This window comes from Fukomys damarensis, unplaced genomic scaffold, assembly GCF_012274545.1.
Source record: "Fukomys damarensis isolate Sample0158 unplaced genomic scaffold, DMR_v1.0_HiC HiC_scaffold_14, whole genome shotgun sequence".
Classification (NCBI taxonomy): domain Eukaryota; kingdom Metazoa; phylum Chordata; class Mammalia; order Rodentia; family Bathyergidae; genus Fukomys; species Fukomys damarensis.
In genome coordinates this window covers 26,203,752-26,226,559 of record NW_022900926.1, presented here as the reverse complement: position 1 = coordinate 26,226,559, position 22,808 = coordinate 26,203,752, and the positions used below count along the sequence as shown (strand labels likewise).

General features: G+C 42.4%; 1 protein-coding gene across 1 annotated transcript in view; it reads left to right on the top strand.

Annotated features, from left to right (window-relative positions):
- Positions 1 to 9,969, top strand: part of Synj2 (synaptojanin 2) — a gene marked incomplete at its 5' end in the record, with an annotated part of 103,431 nt that extends 93,462 nt beyond the window's left edge. Inside the window, 6 exons of the mRNA XM_010625249.1 lie at positions 29 to 202; positions 2,129 to 2,263; positions 4,346 to 4,458; positions 5,457 to 5,565; positions 7,342 to 7,505; positions 9,147 to 9,969. Of these exons, the coding sequence (XP_010623551.1) occupies positions 29 to 202; positions 2,129 to 2,263; positions 4,346 to 4,458; positions 5,457 to 5,565; positions 7,342 to 7,505; positions 9,147 to 9,902 (1,451 nt within the window). The remainder of the gene's footprint in view (positions 1 to 28; positions 203 to 2,128; positions 2,264 to 4,345; positions 4,459 to 5,456; positions 5,566 to 7,341; positions 7,506 to 9,146) is intronic.
- Between the last annotated feature and the right edge of the window lie 12,839 nt (positions 9,970 to 22,808).

Below are 22,808 nucleotides of genomic sequence, written 5' to 3'. Positions count from 1 at the left end.
CCCTCACTGTAACGCGTTCCTCCTCAAGGGGATGTTCTAGAAGATGACGAAGACTATTTAGTGGATGAACTTGGGCAGCCTGTGGTCTCAGACAGTGAACTGGGGGGAGATGACCCTTCTGATGCCCCCAGCTTCACAGCAGTGGCACCTGCCAGCAAGTCACCTGCCCTGATCAAAAAGAAGCAGCGTCCGACATACAAAGGTAGCGTGGCCCTCGTTTTCTCACCAAGGTTGGGACAGAATATCGTCTTGTCCATCACATGGGTGTGCAGGTTCCGGAGAGGCCCAGCTGGGAAGGCACAGAGTGTAGAACCAGGCTCTAGGCAAGACTCCAGCCGTCACATGCAGATTTCCGCCGGGTCTTTCATTTCTTCTTTACTACTTGTACCTCCATAGACTACTGCCTTCCTCCATCCTGTTTGTACTTCCTGTTTGTGGCCACAGTTTGTGACTGGTTTTACATTTGTGATTTTTTTTTTCCCCTGCAACTTTTCTGATTCAGTTCCTTAAAAGATATCTAATATCTATATCCTGATGCATTGTTTCATTCACACAATACTATATTTTATGCAGTCATATTATACAGCCTTAAAAGGAACTAAAAGGTCATATGGCATGAACTGAATACCCCTGGATTAAATGGTAGATGAATTCTTTTGTGTAAGCTTAAAAATCTGGTAGCTTTACATAGCTGGAAAGTAAAATAAAATAATGCACATTTCAGCCTTAGACCGAAATGATGCTATTCTGCCCACACTTGGCTCCTGCCGTTGGTTACTGTGTCCCGGGTGAGGGGCTGCACTCACCTTCGGGAGCTCAGCATGTGTAGGGACCTGTCAGCTGGGGCTAGGGCAGAGAACAGGACTGAAAGTGAACTCAGTGCTTCTAGGGGAGGTGCCTTGCTGGGAGAGGTAACAGACCTCCCGTGCCCCTGGGACCCTCAACCAACCTGTGTCTTGCCTGTCAGGAACCATCTGGAACTTCCAGATGTGCAGTTGCTGAGTCCCGCCTTAAGGTGTTGGGTTGGGCAGGGGTAGGACAGGCCACTTGTAGTCTGGCATTTCATGAAGTCCTGGGTGGGTGTGATGCACACCTAGGTTTGCGGGGGAGGTTCTGCCTCTATCAGAGTGTTGGGGTGGTTCTGTGTGTTCTCACCCAGGAGCCCCAACACTGGCATGGGAGTGGCTGAAGGCCTGTGGTTTTCAGAGGTGAGGCAGCCTTTCTCTGGGAATGGCCGCTATCAGGCAGCCTTTGGGGACCAGGGCAGCCAAGAGTGCAAATGTCTGTTGAATGAATAAACTGATTGAGCAACAGAGTGCTGAGGCAGGCCTGGCCTCTGGCGGGCATTGAGAGAACATCTCCTCAGTGCTGGGAGGTGTTCAGCCATTCCTGCGAGGAGGAGTCCCTCTGTCTCCCCGGTGCCATCCCCTTCTGACCCTACGTGAGGCTGACCTGTTGGATTCGAAGAGCAGGGTGGCTGAGCCCAGATGAAGTGAAAAGGGCTATGTTGCCATGTGGAAAAGCGGTCCTATAACCGTTCTGGGTTTATATGTTATGAAACGGAAACCGGTACCTCCAAGTGTCCCTTTTGGCCTCTTAGAAGGGATTGTGAAGCCCAGCACAGTGGCACATGCCTATAATCCCAGCACTCAGGAGGCTGAGGCAGAAGGATGGTGAGTTCAAGGATAGCCTGGGGCTATACAGTGTGACTTTATCTAAAAAAGGGTGGGTGTTCAGAGCCATTCATACTGGCACTCAGAAGGTGGCCGGCAGAGCTTGCCATTGGAGAACAGTGGCATAGGAGGGTGAATATTCTCAACTTCCAACAGAGGTCACATTTTAGATTAAGGAATTAACCATTTGTCCTTCCAGAGAAATCTTTAGGGATTGTGATTTCCACTGTCTCTGTAGAAGTCTGGTTGATAATTTCAGAAGGAAAGAGGCCTTGTGTATAGTTCACTCAATGTTCCAAGCAGGCATTGGGTGTCCCCACCCGAGCTTTTAGAAAGGGATACCGTCCCTGACCCAGAACTTGGCTGTCCTAAAGCTGCTGTGCTCAGCTTCTGTGCAGACCCAGGTCTGAGCCGCACTGTGAAACTATCCTACTCACACCTGCCATGTCCCCCAGACGATGCTGACCTGGTGGAGTTAAAGCAGGAGCTGGAAGCCGTTGTGGATTTCCGCCACCATTCTCCGAGCAGGTCTCTTTCGGTCCCCAGTAGGCCTCGGCCACCTCACCCACCACAGAGGCCGCCCCCTCCAAGTAAGACTTCGCTTGCTTGCAGCTTTGCCACGATGCCTGCCGCAAATAACTGCACAGCTCCTGCTACTGAACAAGGGATATTAAACAGGCTTTTTCCACACCATAGGCTCCTTTTTGTCTCAAATCTAGGATGTGTCTGATATCAGAAGTGGCTGCATTTTACGTGCAGATTAAGTGAGTCCTTATACAACTCTGCTTTTTCCTGCAGCTGCCTTCATCCCAAAACCTTTAGGGTTGAAAGTTGGGGCTGTGGCTTCCTGAGGGACTTCTCTAGTTTGTCAGAGGTGGGCTTTTCCTTCCTTGACTGCACCCAGCTCTCTCCCTGCTGCTCCAGAGTCTGGTCAGTCCAGGTCCCTACTGTGCATGTCTCTAACCTAGTCACAGTACACAAGCTCCTGTCCCGTAGTCCTCGCCCTCAGAATGAGCCCTACCCTAGCCTGAGTCTCATACCATGATGTGGAGGTAGCTTTTCTTCTGGCACCTCAGATAATGCTTATCCTGTCAAACCTGCCTTAATAACCTGAAAATAAAGCTTCACTTTTCAGTCAGTTTCTATTTTACCACAATAATTCACTTCTTCCTGTCAAAAGTGCTAGTCAGATATCACCTTTCCTAAGCCATGACTTTGAAAGTTGAGTTCGCTGTGCCTAACGTCCCAATAAAAATCTACGGCAAACCAAGAAGTACGTAACTTTTTGAAGCATACTTTTGCTTTCCCAAACTTATACTCAGAAAGCAAAAGAAAATATAATGTAAAATGTATCTGGGCTGGTGTGCGCTCTCATAATCTCAGCCATTTGGGAGGCTGAGGCAGGAGAATCACAAGTTCAAACCCATTCTGGAAAAATGAGACCCTATTTCAAAACAAAACATTTTAAAGAGGTTTGGGGAAGTAGCTCAGTGGTAGAGCACTTGCCTACTACCATGCTGAAGTTCCCGTATTCAATCCCTAGTACTACAATAATTTTTTAAAAAATTATTTTTTTAGTATATATGCATTTATAAAAATCATAGACACACTGAAGCTATGTATTCCACTGTACATGGTATATAAATTTCACATTCATTTTTATTTTTTTTTAGTTTATTAGCACAGGTAATATAGTACTTAATATTTACATTCCTTATGGGACGTTGGTACATGTACATAACTTTTTTTTCTGTACCAGGAATCAAGCTCTTGGGACCTTGTGCTTGTGAGGCAGATGGCAGCACCACAGAGCTGAATCCCCAGCCCTATATAACTCATTTTAATTCTTTTTTTTTTTTCCATACATTCCCTTCCCCTCGCCCCTCCATTCCTTGCTCCTCTTCCTTTTAGTACATACTGGCAGTACGTAATGTTTACATTCCTTGTACATAACACATCCCAGCTTCTTTTATTCATCCCTTCTCTGCTCCCCATCTCTTGATCCCCTCCCCCGCTCCCTACTTCCTTTTTAATTTTGTTCTAAAATAAAATTTATACATCGCATATTGTGAAGATTTTTATAGAGGACTATAAAGAAAACAGATTCAAAAATTTACTTGACTACCTCCAGATAAGTTTTGGACCAAACCCTAGCCCCAGCTGACAGGTCCCTACACATGTAGTGTGTTTAAAAAAGTGTTTTAAATCACTTAAAAATCAATTTTTAGGGCCGGGATATGGCTCAGGGGCACCATGCCTGCCTGGAAAGTGTAAGGTCCTGAGTTCAATCCCTGGTACCACCAAAAAAAAAAAAAAATCAATTTTTATATTCGATTAGAATCCCCCAGGGTGTTAGATTTCAATTTTCCCTGAATTCCGTCTTCTCCAGAGGATCCACGTTAGAAGGCCAGGCCACAAGAGAATCAAAAGAAACTTTTTGGTGGGGAGGTGTGGTTCTGGGGGTGGAACCCAGGGTCTCATGCATGCTTGGCAGGCGCTTGTCTACTGAGCTGTGCCCAGCCCCAGAAGAACCTGTCAAAGGGCCTGCACTGTGAGCACTCCATCCTCAGCGCACAGCCTGTCTGCTTGGCCACGTCCTGGGGATTCTTGCAGCAGGCAGGCCAGCTGTGACATTGCTATAACTGAGACTCTGCCCTCTTTGGGTTTTACAGCTGGTTTGATGGTGAAGAAGTCAGCTTCGGATGTGTCCATCTCTTCCGGCACCCACGGGCAGTATTCAATTTTGCAAGCAGCAAAACCTCTGCCGGGAGCACCTCAACAGCCGGTGAGTCTGTGTTCAGTGCCAAGGAAGCCAGTCAGCATTTCACACCCAAGGGGCCTAGCCCAGAGGCCACACAAGAGTGCATCTTCTCAGGGGATAGTAGATCTCCCTGTATTCCAGCCCTATGCTGATTAGCAGCCCCTCTCTGCAGGCTAAATGGTTCTAGAGAAAGCTGGCTTGGAGGAATGATCCCAAGGATCCTGCAAGGCAGAAATGCTGGCGTTCAGATGCTTCTGTTTCTCTGCTTTTAAGTCTGGCTTTTGCCCTTTTTCTACAGAGCATTGATTGGTAGTAGGGAGAACAGGAGAAATTCAGGTCAGTCAGAAGATAAATGATGGTCATGGTTAGTTAGAGAAGAGTCTAAAGAGAGACCTCCTGGACCTAAAGAATGGAGTAGAGGAGCCCAGCAAGAGTAACCATCTTGAGGATAGCAGAGACAGGGGTGGGGACACAGAGGGCTCAGGAAGGAGGAGATGGGCATGAAGCCCAGTGCTGCTGGGCCAGGAAACTAGAGACACTGGAGAGCTGGGCCAGGCAAGTGCGTGCAGTCACAGGTGAAGGGGTCAGTCGGATGCCAGTCGTCTGCAGTGATGAAGGTGGGCCCTTAGAGATGCGGAGACACAGGGTGAGGTGGAAAATGTATCTGTACAGCATTCCAGTACTCAACTAGGCCATTAAAGATGTGGCTCTGATTCTGCGGTCCAGCTGATTTGAAGATAGAAGGTAGATTTGTCCACATGGCAAAAACCTGTTAACACCTCGTTTAGGAGACAAAGGTCATCACTGTACTCCTCTTGGAATGAGAGTGCTCCAGGGAGGAGGGACTTAAGAGATAGACGTGAGTTGGACTCTGTGTTTTTGTCCCCATTTGATGGGACTCCCCACACCCCGCATCACATACCAACCACCCTACCTGTGCAGACCAAAAGGTGGTGAATGTACCATGAAGGCTGTCTTCCTACCTGTGTTAATACACTTCTCTTCCAAATTCTGTCCTCAAGCCCAAAGCTAGAACTGGAATAAGCAAACCTTACAATGTCAAGCAGATCAAAACCACCAATGCTCAGGAGGCAGAAGCAGCGATCCGATGTCTCCTGGAGGCCAGAGGAGGTAGGTGGGCTTTGGGATTTTCCTGCCTGGCTGAGGAATACTGACTCCTTTTCATCCTCTTACTGAAAGTGGTCTAGAAAAGAACATAACATTTTTGGAGGCAGAATTAAAACTACCCTTTTGCAACAGTTTGTTTATTTAGATTTATTGTCCATGTAGTTATTTCTTTGAAATTCAATAAGTATATAAAATAATCCCACGAGTATTAAGCAGCCTTTAAGGAAAAAATGTTTTAAAAGGTTAATGTTGCAGGTATTAACTCATTCTGCTGGCTCCATTAAAAAGAGGTAATTAGGTTGTGTGCTCTTATTTCAGGCACAAAATCTTCATTGTAATTCACTGGCAAGCATACATGAATTCTGTCTTGTGAGGCCAGAGGGACCTCACTGCCTGTTAATTTTTCATTGCTGTTACTTCACTTTAACCCATGTTACCGTGTTTTGCCTTGGTACCTCCTCCATTCCTTCACATCACCGCTAACTAATATTTGTTGTTTTGGTTTTGGCTTTGTACCAGTATCTATTTTGTAAAAAGAGGTGAGATTATTCCCTTTGCAAAGGCATATGCAGTTACAATCACCTAATTTGCTTTTAGCCAGTGGACTTAACCTACTTGGAATTCTCAAACAACATTTAAGGACAGCATGAGTTGGAAGGCTGAAAAACACTGGTGTAGGATTATACACTATAGATTTTTTTAATTTAAAAAAACTACCCAATTTTAAATGTAACTGTATTGTTTGCTTTAAATGTGCCAATAAATTTAATGGGGGGAAAAAACTGGATGTAACAGTTGACTTGTCTGTTGACTGATGGCTAAACCAGGGCATCTCTATGCAATGGAATATTATTCAACCATAAAAAGAAAATACTTGATACATGCTACATCGTGGATGAACTTTGAAAATGTTATACTGAGTCAGACACAAAAGGCTACATACTTTATTATTCTCTTTACATGACTGTCAAGGATCAGCGAATCCATTGAGTCCAAAAGCTATTCGAGTGCAGGTTAAAAAGAGGAGATATGGGAAGCAACTGATACAAGTTACAGGGTTTCTTTTGGTGTAATAGAAGTGTTCTGGAAATAGATTGTGGTAGTGGCTGTGCACTTTTGCAAATACAGTATATTAAAAGCCACTGAGTGGTACACTTAAAGTGGGTGAATTTTATGGTAAGTGAGTCATATTTTAATAAAGCTGTTTTTTTTTAAAGGCTCTAGAGATGTAGATGTTAGTAGTGGTTTGAGGTTTGAAATCTTCCACCATCCTAGCTTAACATTTCCTTGATCAAGGGCCTATTAGGATTTTGATGCATTGCATTTCTGCCTTGAGAAATGTAGCTATGCAGGAAGCTTTGCATGTATATCAGGGCCTCACTGATCTCCCAGCAGGACCATTCATAGACCTCACATCCTCACCCTTGTTGAGAAGATGAGCTTGAAAAGAGGGAGCTGGACCTAACTGGTTGGTCCAGACAATACTTAAGGATTTTTGTTTTAGGAAAAAAAGATTACATTGAATCTATAAGATATAAATTTGTCCAAAGATTAAATCGTGCAGTGTAGCCAGGCGTGGTGGCGCATGCCTGTAATCCCAGTACTCGAGAGGCTGAGGCTGGAGAATCATTGTGAGTTTGAGACCAGCCTGGGCTACATAGTGAGTTCCAGGTCAGTCTCAACTACATAGTGAGACTGTCTCAAACAAACAAACAAAAACAACAACAACAATCACAAAATCATGCAGTGGATTGCCTCATCCTCACACTTGAGCCACAGGATTTTATGTTCCAGGCACTCCAGAAGAGGCTGTAAATTCCACGACCCTGAGGGACCAAGGATCCTCCAAACCAGAGCCCTCCCTGGGACCTCCACTCCTACCCTGTCGCCCAGCACCCCGGGTTCCTGCCATCAAGAAGCCAACCTTGAGGAGGACGGGAAAGGTAAGAACCTAGTAGCATGAGCATCTCACTCCAAAGTTACTCAAATGGTCCATTAGTTAAAATTACATCTCATGGGTAAAAGTCTAGTTGAATTTGGTTTCTCTACACATTGTCTTGAGTCCCACCCATATCTTTGAGGAAAAGTTCTTCTGACAGCCACTTTGTCCCTGGCCTGCCTGCTGCATCTTAGCCCCAGCTGAGCAGGAGCAGCAAGAAGACTTTCACAGGTTCACTGTGATAAAGGAAACTTGGAGAGACTGTGCTTCCTCACTGTGGGATGCACTCTCCCAAGTGGTCCCAAGTGATCTCCTTCGTGTGTGTTGTGTGTGCTGTGCATGTGGTTTTACATGTACAGATCTTGTGTGTGTTAGAAAAATCATAACCAGTTCCTACATTAGCAGATTTGCTTGCTCTCCTGCAGCTGCTGTCTATGGAGGTCCCACAGCTCTTCTTGCCACTTTTCTTGCAGATTGTTTTTTGCTCTCGCTCTCAAGCTTCTCAGCCTTGCTTACTGCATCAAAGACATGAGTTTGTAAGGACAGTAGCTGCCCAAAGACTGGCACCTATAGACACATCCGGATCTTCCGTTTGATCTCAGTTCTAGGAACGGGACACTCGGTAATCCCTGCCTGGGCATCGCAGAATGCCTGCTGCCTTTCTACCTGTGGACAGTGTGAGGTTGCTCTGGAGTGTCCCGCCTCATGGGTTTGCTTTGTGTTTTCTGGATGGCGTTTGCTCCACGTTGGCTAATTGCCAGCTGTCCATTTTCCATGCCTTCTTGTAAAATGGACCTTCTTTGTCCTCCTCTTTCCTGCACTTCCTTTGTCTTTTCTTCGCAATACGAAGAACAGAAATGGATTCATTTTCCCCACCTGCTGCAAATTGTTAGGTCACAAGCCTGGTAGAGAAAGGAACATGTTGTTCACGTTACTTAAAGAACCAAAGGGAATACTGAAATACTAACTGAAGGGTACTTCTATACAAAAGCTAACTTTCTCTTGTGTGCTTGTTTTCTTTGGGATATTTTGAATCAAAACCAAGGAAATGAAGCCCCTGGGTGTAAAGTTCTCCACTCTTCTATATTTACATGTAAAAGATTCAAGGACAAAGTACATCCATTAATCCTTCAGTTAGCTTAATGCTATAAGTCACTTCACCCTCGCATGTGAATTATCTGCCAAGCCCTCCACTCAAAAAGTGTTTTCAGGGAGGTTTGCTTTGTATAAAGGAAGATTACAACTCTATTTCCTAAGGTACCAGAGGCAGCTTTATTTCCAGTGACTTACTGAGGCCCCACTCCTCTTTCACTGAAATTTGCTGGTCTTCCCAGTCAGTGTGTGTGTGTGCCCTGCGCTTTCTCCTACCTGATCACGTTTCTGGCATCCCAAACATTGTCCAGCCCCAATGGGCAGAGAGGAGCCAGGGATTTAGCTCAGTGGTTCCGCCGCGCAGTGGTTCCGCCGCCTGCCTCACAAGCTCAAGGTCCCGAGTTCAATCCCGGTACCAAAAAATCAAAACAAAACAAATGGGCAGAATGGCCACTCTGTCTCATCCATCTCTGACCCCTGCTGACCACTGAGTGTCTCTATCTTGGCATCCCAAGTGCTGCCTCCTCATTTACCCTGTCTTAACCTTTCTCAGCCCATGTCACCGGAAGAACAGTTTGAGCAGCACCCTGTCCATTTTACAATTGGGCCCCCAGAGACAAGCCTTGAAACGTCCCCACCAGTGACCATCCTTCAAGTCCCTCCTGTTCCCAAGCCAAGAACATTTCAGTCCAGGAAAGATGTGGAGAGGAGGCCCAGCATCAGAAAGCCAGGACCAGATGAAGCCCCTCTCGAGGCACAAGTCACCATGCTACCCCCTCCAGAGGTCCCATCTGTGGTGCCCAAGGTGCCCCCAAGAAGGAAGAAATCTGCGCCAGCCGCTTTCCACCTGCAGGACCTGCAGAGCAGCAGCCAGCTTCTCCAGGGCCTCCCAGCCAGCGGTGATGGGGGCAGCTGTTCACCAGGACCCCAGCTGGACATTGACGCTCTCTTCCCACAAGTGGATTTTCTAGGCACTTCATCTGCCCCAAGCCCTGAAACTAATGGCCCCAGACTAATGAAGCCAGAAGGAGCCTCCCTTCTTGGTGATTGTCAGGACCCCTTCTGGAGCCTTCTCCACCACTCTAAACTGTTGAATAATGCCTGGCTTTCTAAGAGTTCTGACCCTTTGGACCCCAAAGCCAGAAACTCTGGGAGGGCAGAGACAGACCCAGTGCAGCTCAGCACTTCTGCCACCAAGGAGCAGCTGCTCTCAGACCATGGGGGAAAAACCTTTGGCCACTGGGTGACCATCAGTGACAAGGACAAGAGAACAACACTGCAGGTGTTTGACCCACTGGCAAAAACATGACCAATGGACTTTGAAGGCTCCCTTGTAGAATTCCTCCCTATAGACATTGCTTGACTATGTCAAAAAAGACATCTGTTTAAACAAAGGCACAGTGAAAAACCTTTTGTGCATCTATCCTTAAAAAAACACAAATATTGTACCTATTCTCCAATAAGATTATTATTCAGCCACCAAAATATGTTTTCTTTAAGATTGTGAATTTTAAGTTTGTTCTCGAGGGAATGAGAGCCTTCTGTTAGACTCAGTGTATGGATTTTAAGGAAGGAATTTTAGCTAATGAGGTCTAAGTTCTCTCCTTTATGGTGAATTTTAAATTTAGTTTATGTATGTGGTGAGTTTTTGTTTGTTCTTAATTTTCTTCATATTTTACAGATTGGGAATAGCTCTTTGGTGAACCTCTGGAAGGTTATGCGTAAAGGATGACATTAAAAGTAGTTGGGGACATTAACAGCTGTTACTGGCCTACTTTAAACCAGGTTTAGTTTTTTTGTCTTGTTTTTGTTTTTGTTTTGAGACAGGGTCTCACTATGTAGTTCAGGCTGGTCTTGAACTCAGCAACGATCCTCCCGCCTCAGACTCCTGAGAACTGCGATTACAGGCATGCACCACCATGCCCAGCTAAGCCAGGTTTAAAAAGTCGGCTAGAAGCAGAAACTAGGTCAACCAAATGACTATAGACGGCTACATTTCCTTGAGCCATTGTGGTTATTTATGTAGTCAGCTTTTCATATCTTCACACGCCCCGCTCACACATTCAGCCAACGGCTGACCAAAAATAAAACAATTGTATCTGTACTGAACATGTACAGACTTCTTGTCGTTATTCCTAGACATTATAGCATAACTATTTGTGCAGCACTTACACTACATGTATCAGGGGGCATAAGTCATCTAAAGATGATTTAATGTGTACAGGAGGAGATACTTAGGTTCTCTGCGAAGACGATGCATGTTTTATGTAAGACTAGAACATCTGTGGATTCTGGTATCTGAGGGGACTGTGGGACCAATCCCTTTTGGATACAGAGGGATGACTACAGGTATGTGAACCTGGCTTTTGTGTGAATCCCATGGGAGCTGGGGTCCTATACTTTCGGGTTCTAAATACACTATTAGCCCACCCTCAGTTTATTTCATTTTTTTTTTCATTAAGTTTATTGATACATTTTCGGTATACCATACATTGACATTCATCACTGGGATCTTGTCCCCTTACACATGCTGTATCTTGGTTCTTATTTTTTCCCCATTCCCCTACCCTCCCTTCACCCCCTCCACCCTAGCCCACCCTCAGTTTAAATACACTAAAGACATTTCCTACCTCATAAATTGCTGTCGTGTTGAGTTACAGGGGGTGCTTCATCTAATTCGTATCCACTGTCCAACCCTTATTAAACAAAGTCTCATAGACTCTTCTTCCTCTTAGATATCCCATAAAGATACAGATTCAGGAGCTGGGGCTTTAGCACAGTGGTTCCACTGCCTGCCTCGCCACACAAGGCCCTGGGTTCAATTCCAGTACCAAAAAAAAAAAAAAAAAAAAAAAAAAAACACCTCATACAGGTACATGATATTTTCATTGTTACAATCTGAAGAATATTCGTTTTAGCCTCATCTCTCTGGCTGTGGCTTCAGGAAAGAATGTAGTGCTTAGCCCCATATATAGGTTCCCAGGTCACAGTGTCTGAGTTTGCCTATATGGTTATTGAGTTTGTTTTTTTTTTTAACCTATACATTTTGCCTACATGTTTCCAGCATCATGTCTTACCTATTGAGGTATTAAAAAAGGCATCATCGTACTATTGTACACTTTTAAAATGTTACAAGGTCTAGAATCAACTTGATGTGGATATAGTATCTTGAACTGGGCGTTGTGGCACACGTCTGTAATCCCAGCTCTCGGGGGGCTGAGGCAGGAGGATCACTGTGAGTTCGAGACCAGCCCGGGGTACATGATGCGTTCCAGGTCAGTCTCAACTACATAGTGAGACCCTGTCTCAAAAAAAAAAAACAAAAAAAACAAATAGGTATAGTATCTTGACTAATAAGTTCATTGGCGAACTTGCGCCTCCTGCCCTATTTCAGAGTCTTTCATGAATGATACCATATTGTCCTTCAGGGACTTAGGGGGACTCCTGTCCAAAGTACTAAACATCAATGATATGGTCACAGTTTTCTTGCCTGAGATGTACCACTAATTGTTACCTGTCAGACCTGTGGGATTTCAGAATTCATTTTCACTGCCTTCATCTAGATATATGACGTTACCTAAATCTGGCATTCAAATACAGTATCTCATTTAATCTGAAAATTGATAAAAGAAAAAAATGAGATAAAGAGATAATATGCATAATTCATGAGTTACAAAAGATTCAGATGATCAGTACCCTCTGTGGCACTTAATGTATTTTAAAAGATTATGTTCATCTCTTGTGTTTGTTAGAGAAAAAAAAATGAAGAGTTGGGGCAAGATGGGCTGCTTGGAGAATCTCAACTAACAGGTACAATCAGGAATAGAGAACTGAAAATTTCTTCCTTCAAGTGCTCTTTTCTTTCTTTTCTCTCTTCCTACTTAAATGGAGGTAAGTTTGAAAGCAAATATATGTAACAACTAATCAAAAGCAGGGGGAAGTCCCTGCCACAGAAGTTTTTTTCGATGCTGGGAATAGGCCTAATTTGTAGGTTTCTTTGTTCTAGAAAGCAAGAAGAAAATGAATGATACAGAGAACAGGATGTGATATGCTCTCATAATACAAGTAGCTCTTGAGAACTTGTCAGTAATTATTAACACACAGAACTGTACTGACTTGGGGAGGGTGAGTCACAGGAAAATTACAGTGAGTTTAACATTAAGTGTTGAGCAAGTATTGTTTGGCACAGTGATGCAGTCCTGTAATTCTAGCACTCAGGAGGCTGAGACAGGAGTATTGTTGAAAGTTCAAGACCAACCTGAACTACATAGCAAGACTGCCTGAAAAAGAATAAGTATTATTTCATCATGAATGTTCAAATTTAATGAACAACACAGACTGCATTTTGAATTGGCACTAGGTATGGTTCTCACATCAGTTTCTCTTAAAAACAAGAAAACAGAATAGCTTTGTTTTTTAAAATCAATGCTTACTAATTTGAAGATTTCCCAAGTTAACAGGAGAGTCAGCTGAGGATTTTTGGCTGTAAGCAGCTGCCATAAAGATAAGGGGATTTCATTCTGTGGCTTTTCTTGTTTTTTGGTATCAGGGATCAATCTCAGGACTTTGAGCTTGCGAGGCAGGCACAGTACCACTGAGCTAAATCCCAGGCCCCTGGCTTTTTATTTTTGGTCGGTCTGTCTGCCACCACCAGGCCTTCTTCCTGTGACCTTGCAGTTTGATCACCAATGTTCTGTAACACGATACAGTTGACGGCGTAGTATTTAGGCACAATGCTTTATAGCTCAACACTGTCTCTGACCCTAAATATCATCCCTTTTATAATGTAAATCTCAGACTTCTCACCTATTTTTAAAATTTGTTTGGGTATATGATTGAAATTAGGGCATCTACCCAAGCAATTTCTGTAAAAGCTTAAAGTTGTGGAAGTTTAAGACATTTAACAAGATCCTCCTGGACAAAATGTAATCTATTAAAGCATTCATTTCATAATGAAGTCATTTTGGGGAAGAAGGAAAGCAGCAGAGATTATTTATTGGGATGATAAATCTGCAATATTTCTGAAGTGATATTTGTACCCATGTTTTACAGAATATGTATTAAATATTTGTCTTTCAAAATTGGGCTTTTCAGATATGAAGAGAAGTTTGGAATATCATCTTGGGCTCACCTTCTATTCTGGATGAGATGCAATTGCTAGTTATTCATCTGTGTGAGTTTTTGGCTTTGGGTTTTTTTAAAAACCACATTAAATTGAAAAACAAAAAGTAATAATTGGGCTAATTTTGACTTGAAAGCTACTCAGGAGAAACCACTGCATTGCCATAACACAGTAACTTTATGCTACAATGTAAGACTTACAAGATTCTAGAATTCTTCTATAGGACCTTAGAGCAAACATAAACCTTGAATTGCTATCATGCTTTGAGTGCGTGACTTTATCGAGGCAGAAGGAATATCTATTCTCCCAGTTCTATACAGGTTTGTTCTAAGATAATACACAAAGTATAGATCATAATGTTATTTGTTGAGTTTCATGGATAAGAATATACTGATCTCAAATAGGAAATATGGTTAGTCATCACACATTGAATTCACTTAATCTTAGTGCACCACTCGGGCTTGGATGAAAAGAAAGGAAACAGCTGGGTGCAGAACCATCCTTTCCAAGGTAGTGGGGAGAGTTAGCTTAAAACTCTCATCGCAGGCAAACTGTTTGCTTGTGTCTCAGTGCCATAGAATAGTGCCAGTGAGCGCTTGCCAACAGAGGGTTAAGGACAATTCGAGAGAAGAATGCTGAGAATTTCTAACTTTTATACATTTATTTTTAAGAGCAATTTTAGGTTGACAGCAAAGTTGAAAAAAAAAAAAAATTCCCATATGCCCCCCTTCTTGCTTCCATGAACCTGAATGGTACATTTGTCACAACCTCTGAGCCAATGCTGATAGGACATTGTCACCCAAAGGCCATGATTTACATATTTCCATTTCCTGCACTCTTGGTGTGCATTCCAAGGGTTTGGACAAATGGATCTGCCACAGTATCTCACAGAGCAGTCTCGTTGCCCTAAAAATCCTGTGCTCTGCCTTGCGTCCCTCCCCCACCCATCCCCTCCCAGCCCCCGTGTATTTTTTATTGTCTCTATGGTTGTGCCCTTTTCAGAATGTCATGGTGGTGAAATCACAGAGTATGTAGGCTTGCAGTGGCTGCTTTTATTTGAAATACATATTTACATTTCCTCCACATCTTTCATGAGGTGACACCTCATTTCATTTTAGTACTGAATAATACTCCATTGCCTGGATGTACTATAGTTTATTCACTACTGATGGACATTTTGGTTGCTGCCAAGTTTTATCATTTGATAAGAAACTGCCTTCCAACCAGGTGTGGTGATACATATTTATAATCCCAGCACTCTGAGAGGCTGAGACAGGAAGATAGCAAGTTCCAGCCTAGCGTGGACAATTTAGCAAGACCCTATCTTCAAAATAGATATTTCTTGGGTCAGGAATTTAGCTCAGTGGTTCTGGTGGCCTGCCTTGCAAGCACAATGTCCCAAGTTCAATCCTGGTACCCCCCCCAAAAAATTTTTTTTTAAAAGGTCAGGGATTTAACTTAGTGCAAAGGTCCTGTATTCAGTTCCTAGTATCACCACAACAAATAAACCCTGCTTTCCAAAGTGGCTGTACCATTTAGTGTTCGCACCAACAGTGAGTGAGAGTTCTGTTGCTCTACATCTTTTCCAGAACTTGGTCTTGTATGTCTAGATTTGGACAATTCTAATAAGTATGTAACGGTGTCTCATTTTAACACAAAATTCTCTAATGACACGATGTCGAATGTCTTTTCAAATACTTGTTTGTGCAATGTGTGTAGGTGCAAGCCTGTAATCACAGCACTCAAGAGGCTGAGGATTACAATAACTAATGATTATTAAACCATGAGTTTGAGGCCAGCCTGAGCTGCTTAGTTCAAGGCCAGACCAAGTGGCACAGCAAGACCATCTCCAAAAAAATTTTTTTTTACACTTAAAAAATCAAATACTTGTTTGCCATCTGTGGTGACATGCCATGTCTATTCAAAGCCTATTTTTAATTGGATTGTTCATTTTCTTATTGTTACACTTTAAGAGTTCTTTCTATTTAGTCCTTTCTCAAGATACATCTTTTGCAAGTATTTTCTCTAATTCTGTAGCCGACCTCATTCTCTTGATGTTGTCTTTTGCAGAGCAGAAGGAATAAGCTTTTGGAAAGTAAAGTAAATTTATTTAGCTAGAAAGGATGTTAGCTGATGGGAAAGAATTTCAGGTCCTAAGGCTTTAATCTGTGGGAATCAAGTGGTGGGTAGTGGGATACCCAAATAAATCTGTGTGGTAGAGTGGTTAAGATTAAAGGCTTTTCCTGGATTAATAGCAAAGTATCTAAAATATAGTTTATCAGTGGTGTGAGGCAGGGGTGTCTAATACCTTCTTCCTGAAGGATAATTACAATAGTACCTTACCCATTGTTCTTGCTTCCTTACTTAGGCTTTTATTGAGATTTTCCAATAACAGCTTTGAGATTTATATACTCTTAACTTTTTAAAAAAACATTTTTATTAATTCCAACTTTGCGTCCTTTTTCTATTTTTAAATTTTATTCTTTTCCTAATCTTAAAGGCAGTGGTGGGCTTACTTTTTTAGTCTTTCATACTTAACAATAAAGATACTTAAATTTATATATTTTTTTTGTAATTATACCCTTAACATTATATACCCGACGTGTTGTGGCATGAAATAGTCTCCTTGTCATTAGTTTTGTTAGACTGTAAATTTTGCTTTTATTTTCTATTTTATCAAAGGATTAAGAAACTAATTTCTCAGTGAAGGGTTTTCTTTTTTTTTTGAGATAGGATCTTACTTCATAGTTGAGACTGACCTGGAGATCACTATGTAGCCCCAGGCTCAAACTCACAGTGATCCTCCTGCCTCAGCCTCCTGAGTGCTGGGATTATAGGCGTGCGCCACCACGCCCGGCTTCTGTGTTGTTTTTGCATCTTCACATTACTTCTAATTTGATTGGCGTGTGACCTAACAACATGACCTATAAATACATCTGCTTTTAAAATTTTGTTTGTGACCGTGTGAAAGTTGAATTTTTGAACTGTTCCCGTCCATGTTTATATTTTTTTATTTTAATCACAGCATACAGTATTATGAGTGAGTGTCAGTTCCTCTGTAACCTCGTGGGACAGGTTCTCTCTGCAGGGCAGATGTGTGGGGACCGTGGAGGCTCTAGGTCTAGCTCCATTGTGACCACCTCCCACTGTTCTTACCAAGGTCCCTTAGATCAGTGGTGGTCAGCCTATGGCACGTGTGCCACAGTAGGCTGTTTGTATCATTGAAAACTCACATTCACCATCACTGCTGAGATTTTGTTAAGTCTATGCTTCTCAATTTGTTACAAGGCTTTTGAATCTCTAGACTGAACAATTGATGGCCTTTAATTTTAATCAGTATAATAAATGCCTTTCTGGAGAGAGGCTTTCCCTGAGGTCTTCATATGGCCGTCCAGAATTCTGACCCTCTGGGCTCTCTCTTCTGTGCCCATGGCCTGTGTGTCCCTGTGCCAAGGTGACATGGTTTTATTTAACTCTGATATCTGGTAAAGATGCCTTTCCACTGTGTTCTTTTTCTTTAAAACTATCTTGACTTTTTTTTTTTTGGCTCGAATTTGCTTTTTTAAAATTGATATAGTTTAGATATACATAAGGATCACATTCACCATAGGAAATTTATATCTGTACGTGATATATCTTGCTTTTACTTTTTTTCCCATACCTCTCACCTTCCTTCAACCTCTCTTCCCCTTATTTACAAAAGCTGTTTCCATTTTTCCTTTTTTTCTTGTCCCTTCTTCCCTTTCCCCCTCCACCTTCCTATGTTCCCCTCTCCATTTGAACAAATTTTAAAATCAGTTTGTCAATTTCCACTTTTTAACAGACCTCTTGGAATTTTCAAATGGGGCTGCATGGAATAGAATATGTCTTTACAATATTGCATCTTCAGGGACAGAATATACTTTTCTCCATTTAAGGTTTACAGTAATGTTTCTCAAAATTATTTTTTATTAAAAAATTTAAGTATACGTGAAGTTAGGGAAGTTTAAAACCTCATACATACATCACCTAAGGGTTAACAGTAACATTTTGTTCTTTTTTTTCCTTTGCTGAAATATTATATTTGATTCCTACTTTCAAAAAATATCTCTAACATTTTTTCATAACCTTAATACTGTGATCATATCTAACAATTCTTTAAATTTCATTTGCTATTTTTTGTATACCAACGGTATCACAATCTTGCCAAACTTTCAAAAACTAGTAATTTACTGTATTTTAACTGTATTATACCATCAAGTATAAGATACCACTTAAGAACTTAAGGTGTTCTTAAGGCTTCCAACTACATTATGACAAACCACCTATTGTGAGATGTCAGATATACAAATATTAAAAGTTTAAAATGCATCTTGGAGTTGATAAACTATTGTATTCATCAATACTTTTGGATTATGTTGATGATAATCCGTAAAGAATGGATATTTTTTCCTCCTCATTTTTGTATTTTTTTGTGTCTTATTTTTTCTTTCCCTTGCAGAGCAGGCTAGGACATTTAATACAATGTTAAATAAAAATGTTGATAGCATTCCTCTGTTATTCCTGTTTCCAAAAGGAAAGGTAATTTGCCATTAAGTGTGTGTGTGTTAATTTTTTTTTTTTTTTTTTCTTTTTGGTGGTACCAGGGATTGAACTCGGAACCTTGTGCTTTCCAGGCAGGCAAGGTGCCACTGAGCTAAATCCCTGACCCCATTAAGTATATTTTTTTTTCTTGAGATATCCTTTATTAGATTAATAAAATTCTATTCCTGGCAGTTTTTCATAAATGGTCATTGAATATTATCAAAATATTTCTGCATATATTAAAGTGACGGTGATGTTTCCTTTTATATGCTAACCCAGTGAATTACATTAATCAGCTTCTCAATGCTAAACAAAACTTGCATTCTTAGTATAATTATTAGTATGACTCCAACTTGAACAGTTGTCTTTCATTTTTTGAGACAGGTCTCACTATGCAGTCCAGGCTGGCCTTGAACTCATGGTGATCCTCCTGCCTCAGTTTCCTGGGTGCTGGGATTAAAGACGTGCTCTCATGCCCAGCAGATATATTTTTAAATATTTCTACATTTAGTGTGTCAATATTTTTGCTTAGAAGTTTTACAAATGTGTTCATTAGTGAAAATGGCTTGTTTCCTCTCCCTTTAGTGCGTGGGGGATGCTGCAGGATATAGGAATGGGCTGTGACTGTTCTCCAAGTTCAGGAACTTGGGTGGCTAGGGACTAGCAGGGCTCAGACCTACCATCTCAGCTTTTAAAGGTAATAAAGAACAAGACATATAGGGATGTGGTTCTTATCAAGCTGCGTCAGGCTAAGCAGGGTCAAATTTGTGGGGCTGGTAGGGGCCACTTGAGAAGTGAACTGAGACATCTGTGTTTGGATGGAGCTAGACACATAGGGCAAATGTGATTTAAGAGGAATGTTGAAACAATGGACCATGAAGGGATATGAGCCAGGAGTTCCAGGAAGTTGTCAGCCTGGCAGGAATGGTCCAGGATGAGGCCAATTTTGTAGGGCAGCGATTTGATTACACAACCTTTTGACATCTTGAGTCCAGACTTTGGTGAAGAAACAGTAGGTCTCCTGGAGAAAGGCACAGAACCCACTTTTTTTGTGGTAGTCAAGTCTAGGCTTTGAGAGTTTTGGACACAACAGCAGCCAGTGAGTTGATTTAATCTTGCAGGTTAATAAATTCAACAGATACCTGCTCAGAGTAGAGAAATGGTGAAAGGGGAGTTCACTCAGGCAAGCTGGATGGCGTAGTGTAGAAAGGTGGGGATTGAGTTTGGGTCAGTAGGAGTTCTGTGTGCATCAGAGCAGTGGATTTTGTTTTTTGGCTGGGATCTGAAGTGGTCAGCATGGACAGGGGCAGGGGCTGAGGCTGAACCTGCTTGGAGAGCTGAGAAAAGGTGAAAGGAAACTTTTAGTCTAGCTGGTCCAGTGCCAACAATGGCTTATTCTGAATGCTGTCAGGAGAGGAATTAACTGAACAGCCCAAGACAGTCACTGTTTGCCATTGGCAACTCATTGGCTGGATCAACAGAAAGTGGAGGCAGAAGGTGAAGAAGGTGATCTGTGTTGGAGTGAACTTGATAAAGGTCCTGGAGCCAGAGGCCAGGGATTATTTCTGGGAGCAAAGTTGAGATTGGAGGAAAGAATATTCTCATAATGAGGGAAGGGGCAAAGCACATGAGTTCAGGGAGCCAGAGAATAACAGCTTTCTGCGAAAAACCTGCAGGAAAGAACGGAACAGCCTGAGGTGCTTGAGTTTTAAGATTATAATGGCAGGGTAGAAAGGACAGTGGGAAAGGGATTGGTAAGGAGGACCATGTAGATAGTCTTTTCCATTTGGATGCAAAGTGACCTTTCTAAGGGTTTTGAGGAGGACCTGTAGGCTGGGTGGAAGGGGAGGGGAATAATGAGTGTGAAGGCTGGGGAAGAAGAGTCAGTGAGAGCTCATAGTAGAGCTCAAATGGCCTGAGATGAATGGGAGTAATCTAGGGAATAAGTGGGAGGAATAGAGCCAGAAGAAAGGGGACTGAGCCTTGTGGGTTGTCTCGGCAGGGCTCATGTATGCAGGGGGGCGAGGTGTAGTAAGTCTGACTAGGAATGGTGGAGTTTAACAGCTGAGATCTGGGAACAAGGAAGAGTAATGAAGTGATTTGGGGTCTTTTGGTGTTCGGTGAGAGCAGTGAGTTCTGCTGTTTTGTCAGCTACATTTGTTGGAACTTTAAGGCTTGATGAGATAGTAAGAGGACAGCCACTTTTAGTGGCACAGTGGCTGACGCTCTGAATTTTTATGTGGCTTTTGTTGGTAATGGGGATTTTTGTATAGTGAAAAACCCTGAAGAAGCCAAGGTAAGTGTATGGGTTAGAGCTGTGAGTTTTGCCTTTTGTGAGGTGTTTTTTTTTGTGGGGAGTGTTTGGATCTCAATTACTATGTGTCTGGAGTTAGAGACAATAGTATGTCACCTGGCATCCACTGGGGGCTTGGCAAGTTTTTTGGGGGGTGTGTACCAGGGATGGGACTCAGGACCTTGCACTTGCCAGGCAAGTGCAGTGCTACTGAGCTAAATCCTGAGCCCCTGGTAAGTTTTAATTTATGAACCAGTGATTGGCTGGCTGTGGGAGGGGATTAACATTGGGAAAGTGACTAAGATCACCAGTGAGTTGTTTGAAGGCAGTTGTGAAAAATACCGTGAGCTGGGGAGGGCATGAAGGTATGGGTTTTTTTTTTGCGGGGGAGCATTATAAAGGGGTCTGGCTATGATGCTAAAATTGGGGATCCAGAGGCAGAGAACACCAGCTAAGCTGAGGAACAAAAGTAGTTTTTGTTAGAACTGATTGGATGAGAGCTTTGTGATCAGTTGTAATAGCCTATGAGGTGGGTGTAAGGTGAAACCCCAAATACTGCATGGTGGTCTGAACTATGCCTTGGAAGGTGAGGCACAGTAACTGCAGGAGAGAAAGGAGAAGTGTCTGAGTGGCAGTCTTATGGAGAGGGGCTGCAGATTAACATATCATTAATATAGCAGAACACTTTACTGTTCAAAGGTGGAGTCCAGTTGAGATTGTGGCTGAGAGCCTACCCAAATGAGGACTGTCCCTTGAAGGACTATGTAGGTTTACAGGCTAAGGCACTGGAGGAAGGAGAATGGTAGACTGTGTAGAAAGGGGAGGAGGGTTTTTGAAGATGACTGTTGTCCACAGCTTAAGAAGTAGGTCCCATTCCAGGAGGGGAATGGGTCACTAGCATCAGGAGTGAACTTAAGAGCAATTTAAGAGAGCTGTTATGTAGGGATGAAAAGGCTGGCCAACTCCCACTGCCAATAATGAAGATTTAACTGTAGGTCCCAAGAATGTTGACAAAGAGGAATATGTAGCCCCCATGTGAGGACCTACTTTTGACTGGAGAGTGATGTGCTGTGGGCCAAAGCAGTCTTGCTAGAACAGGTCCCCTTAGATCAGTAGGGCAGGGCATGAGAGTGGATGACCCCAATCTCATTTTCAAGTGATGACAGTCCAGTTTCCAGTGTTTTTTGGTACCAGGGATTGAACTCGGGACCTTGTGCTTGCAAGGAAGGCGGCAGCACCACTGAGCTAAATCCCCAGCCCTGAGCAAAAGAAGTTCTGACTGCTAGTCCCTTGTTAGGGTTTATATCTAGATATCCCCCAAGAGCCTCATGTGCACTTTTGGAAGGTGATTGGATTATGGGGCTAATGGCTGGCTTGCTGTTAGGAGGTGGGATCTGCTCAGAAGAGGCAGGTCTATGTAGGTGTGCCCTAGAAGGGTTTGTCTCCCTCCCCAGATCCTTCCTTCACTTTTTCTGCTGCTATTGTACCATGCCCCTCTGCCATGGCACCAGTGACTATGGACTGAAACATGAGCCAAAATAAACCTTTCCTCCCTAGTTGCAGGTTGTCAGGTATTTTGTCCCAGTATTGAGGGAATAACTAAAGTATATTGTTCTGGTTTTTGTGTGTGTGTGTGTGTGTGTGTGTCAGTCATTTTTTGTTACTTTGATCAATAATAAATACTTCACCCAGTTTAGTTATCTTCACATTGGGAAGTTAGATCCAAACAACCTAGCATTCTATCACTAAAAGTAAACTTCTGCTAACTTTTAAGATGACTTTTTCAACTTAACTTTGTTTTCCTAAGATATATGCTAGGTTATGTTGCAATAACCTGACCAATGAACAAAATGGCTATAATTACAACTTCTACTTCTCCACAGACTTTTAGAATAATTGTTAACCAAAACAGCAAACACTGAAAAATTCAGCACTACATGTAAGTACCAGAAATGCACATTATTCTAGAAATGTATTTATTTATAGTAAAATACTAGATGATTAAAATAAAGTGGTACTTTGGTTCTCAATGTTTTTGTTTGCAAACAGAAGCATTTGGCAAAATTTTGTTTTTGCTTGCAAACTCTGCATTGGGTGATAAGTAGGAACAACGACAGGCATCCTCTCCAAAAGTGTAGAACGAATTAAGTTCACGAACCGAGATAGCACTGTATATGTAATTATATAATATTACTTTAAATTAAGCTAAGGGGATAAAACTAATTAATAGTATTTTC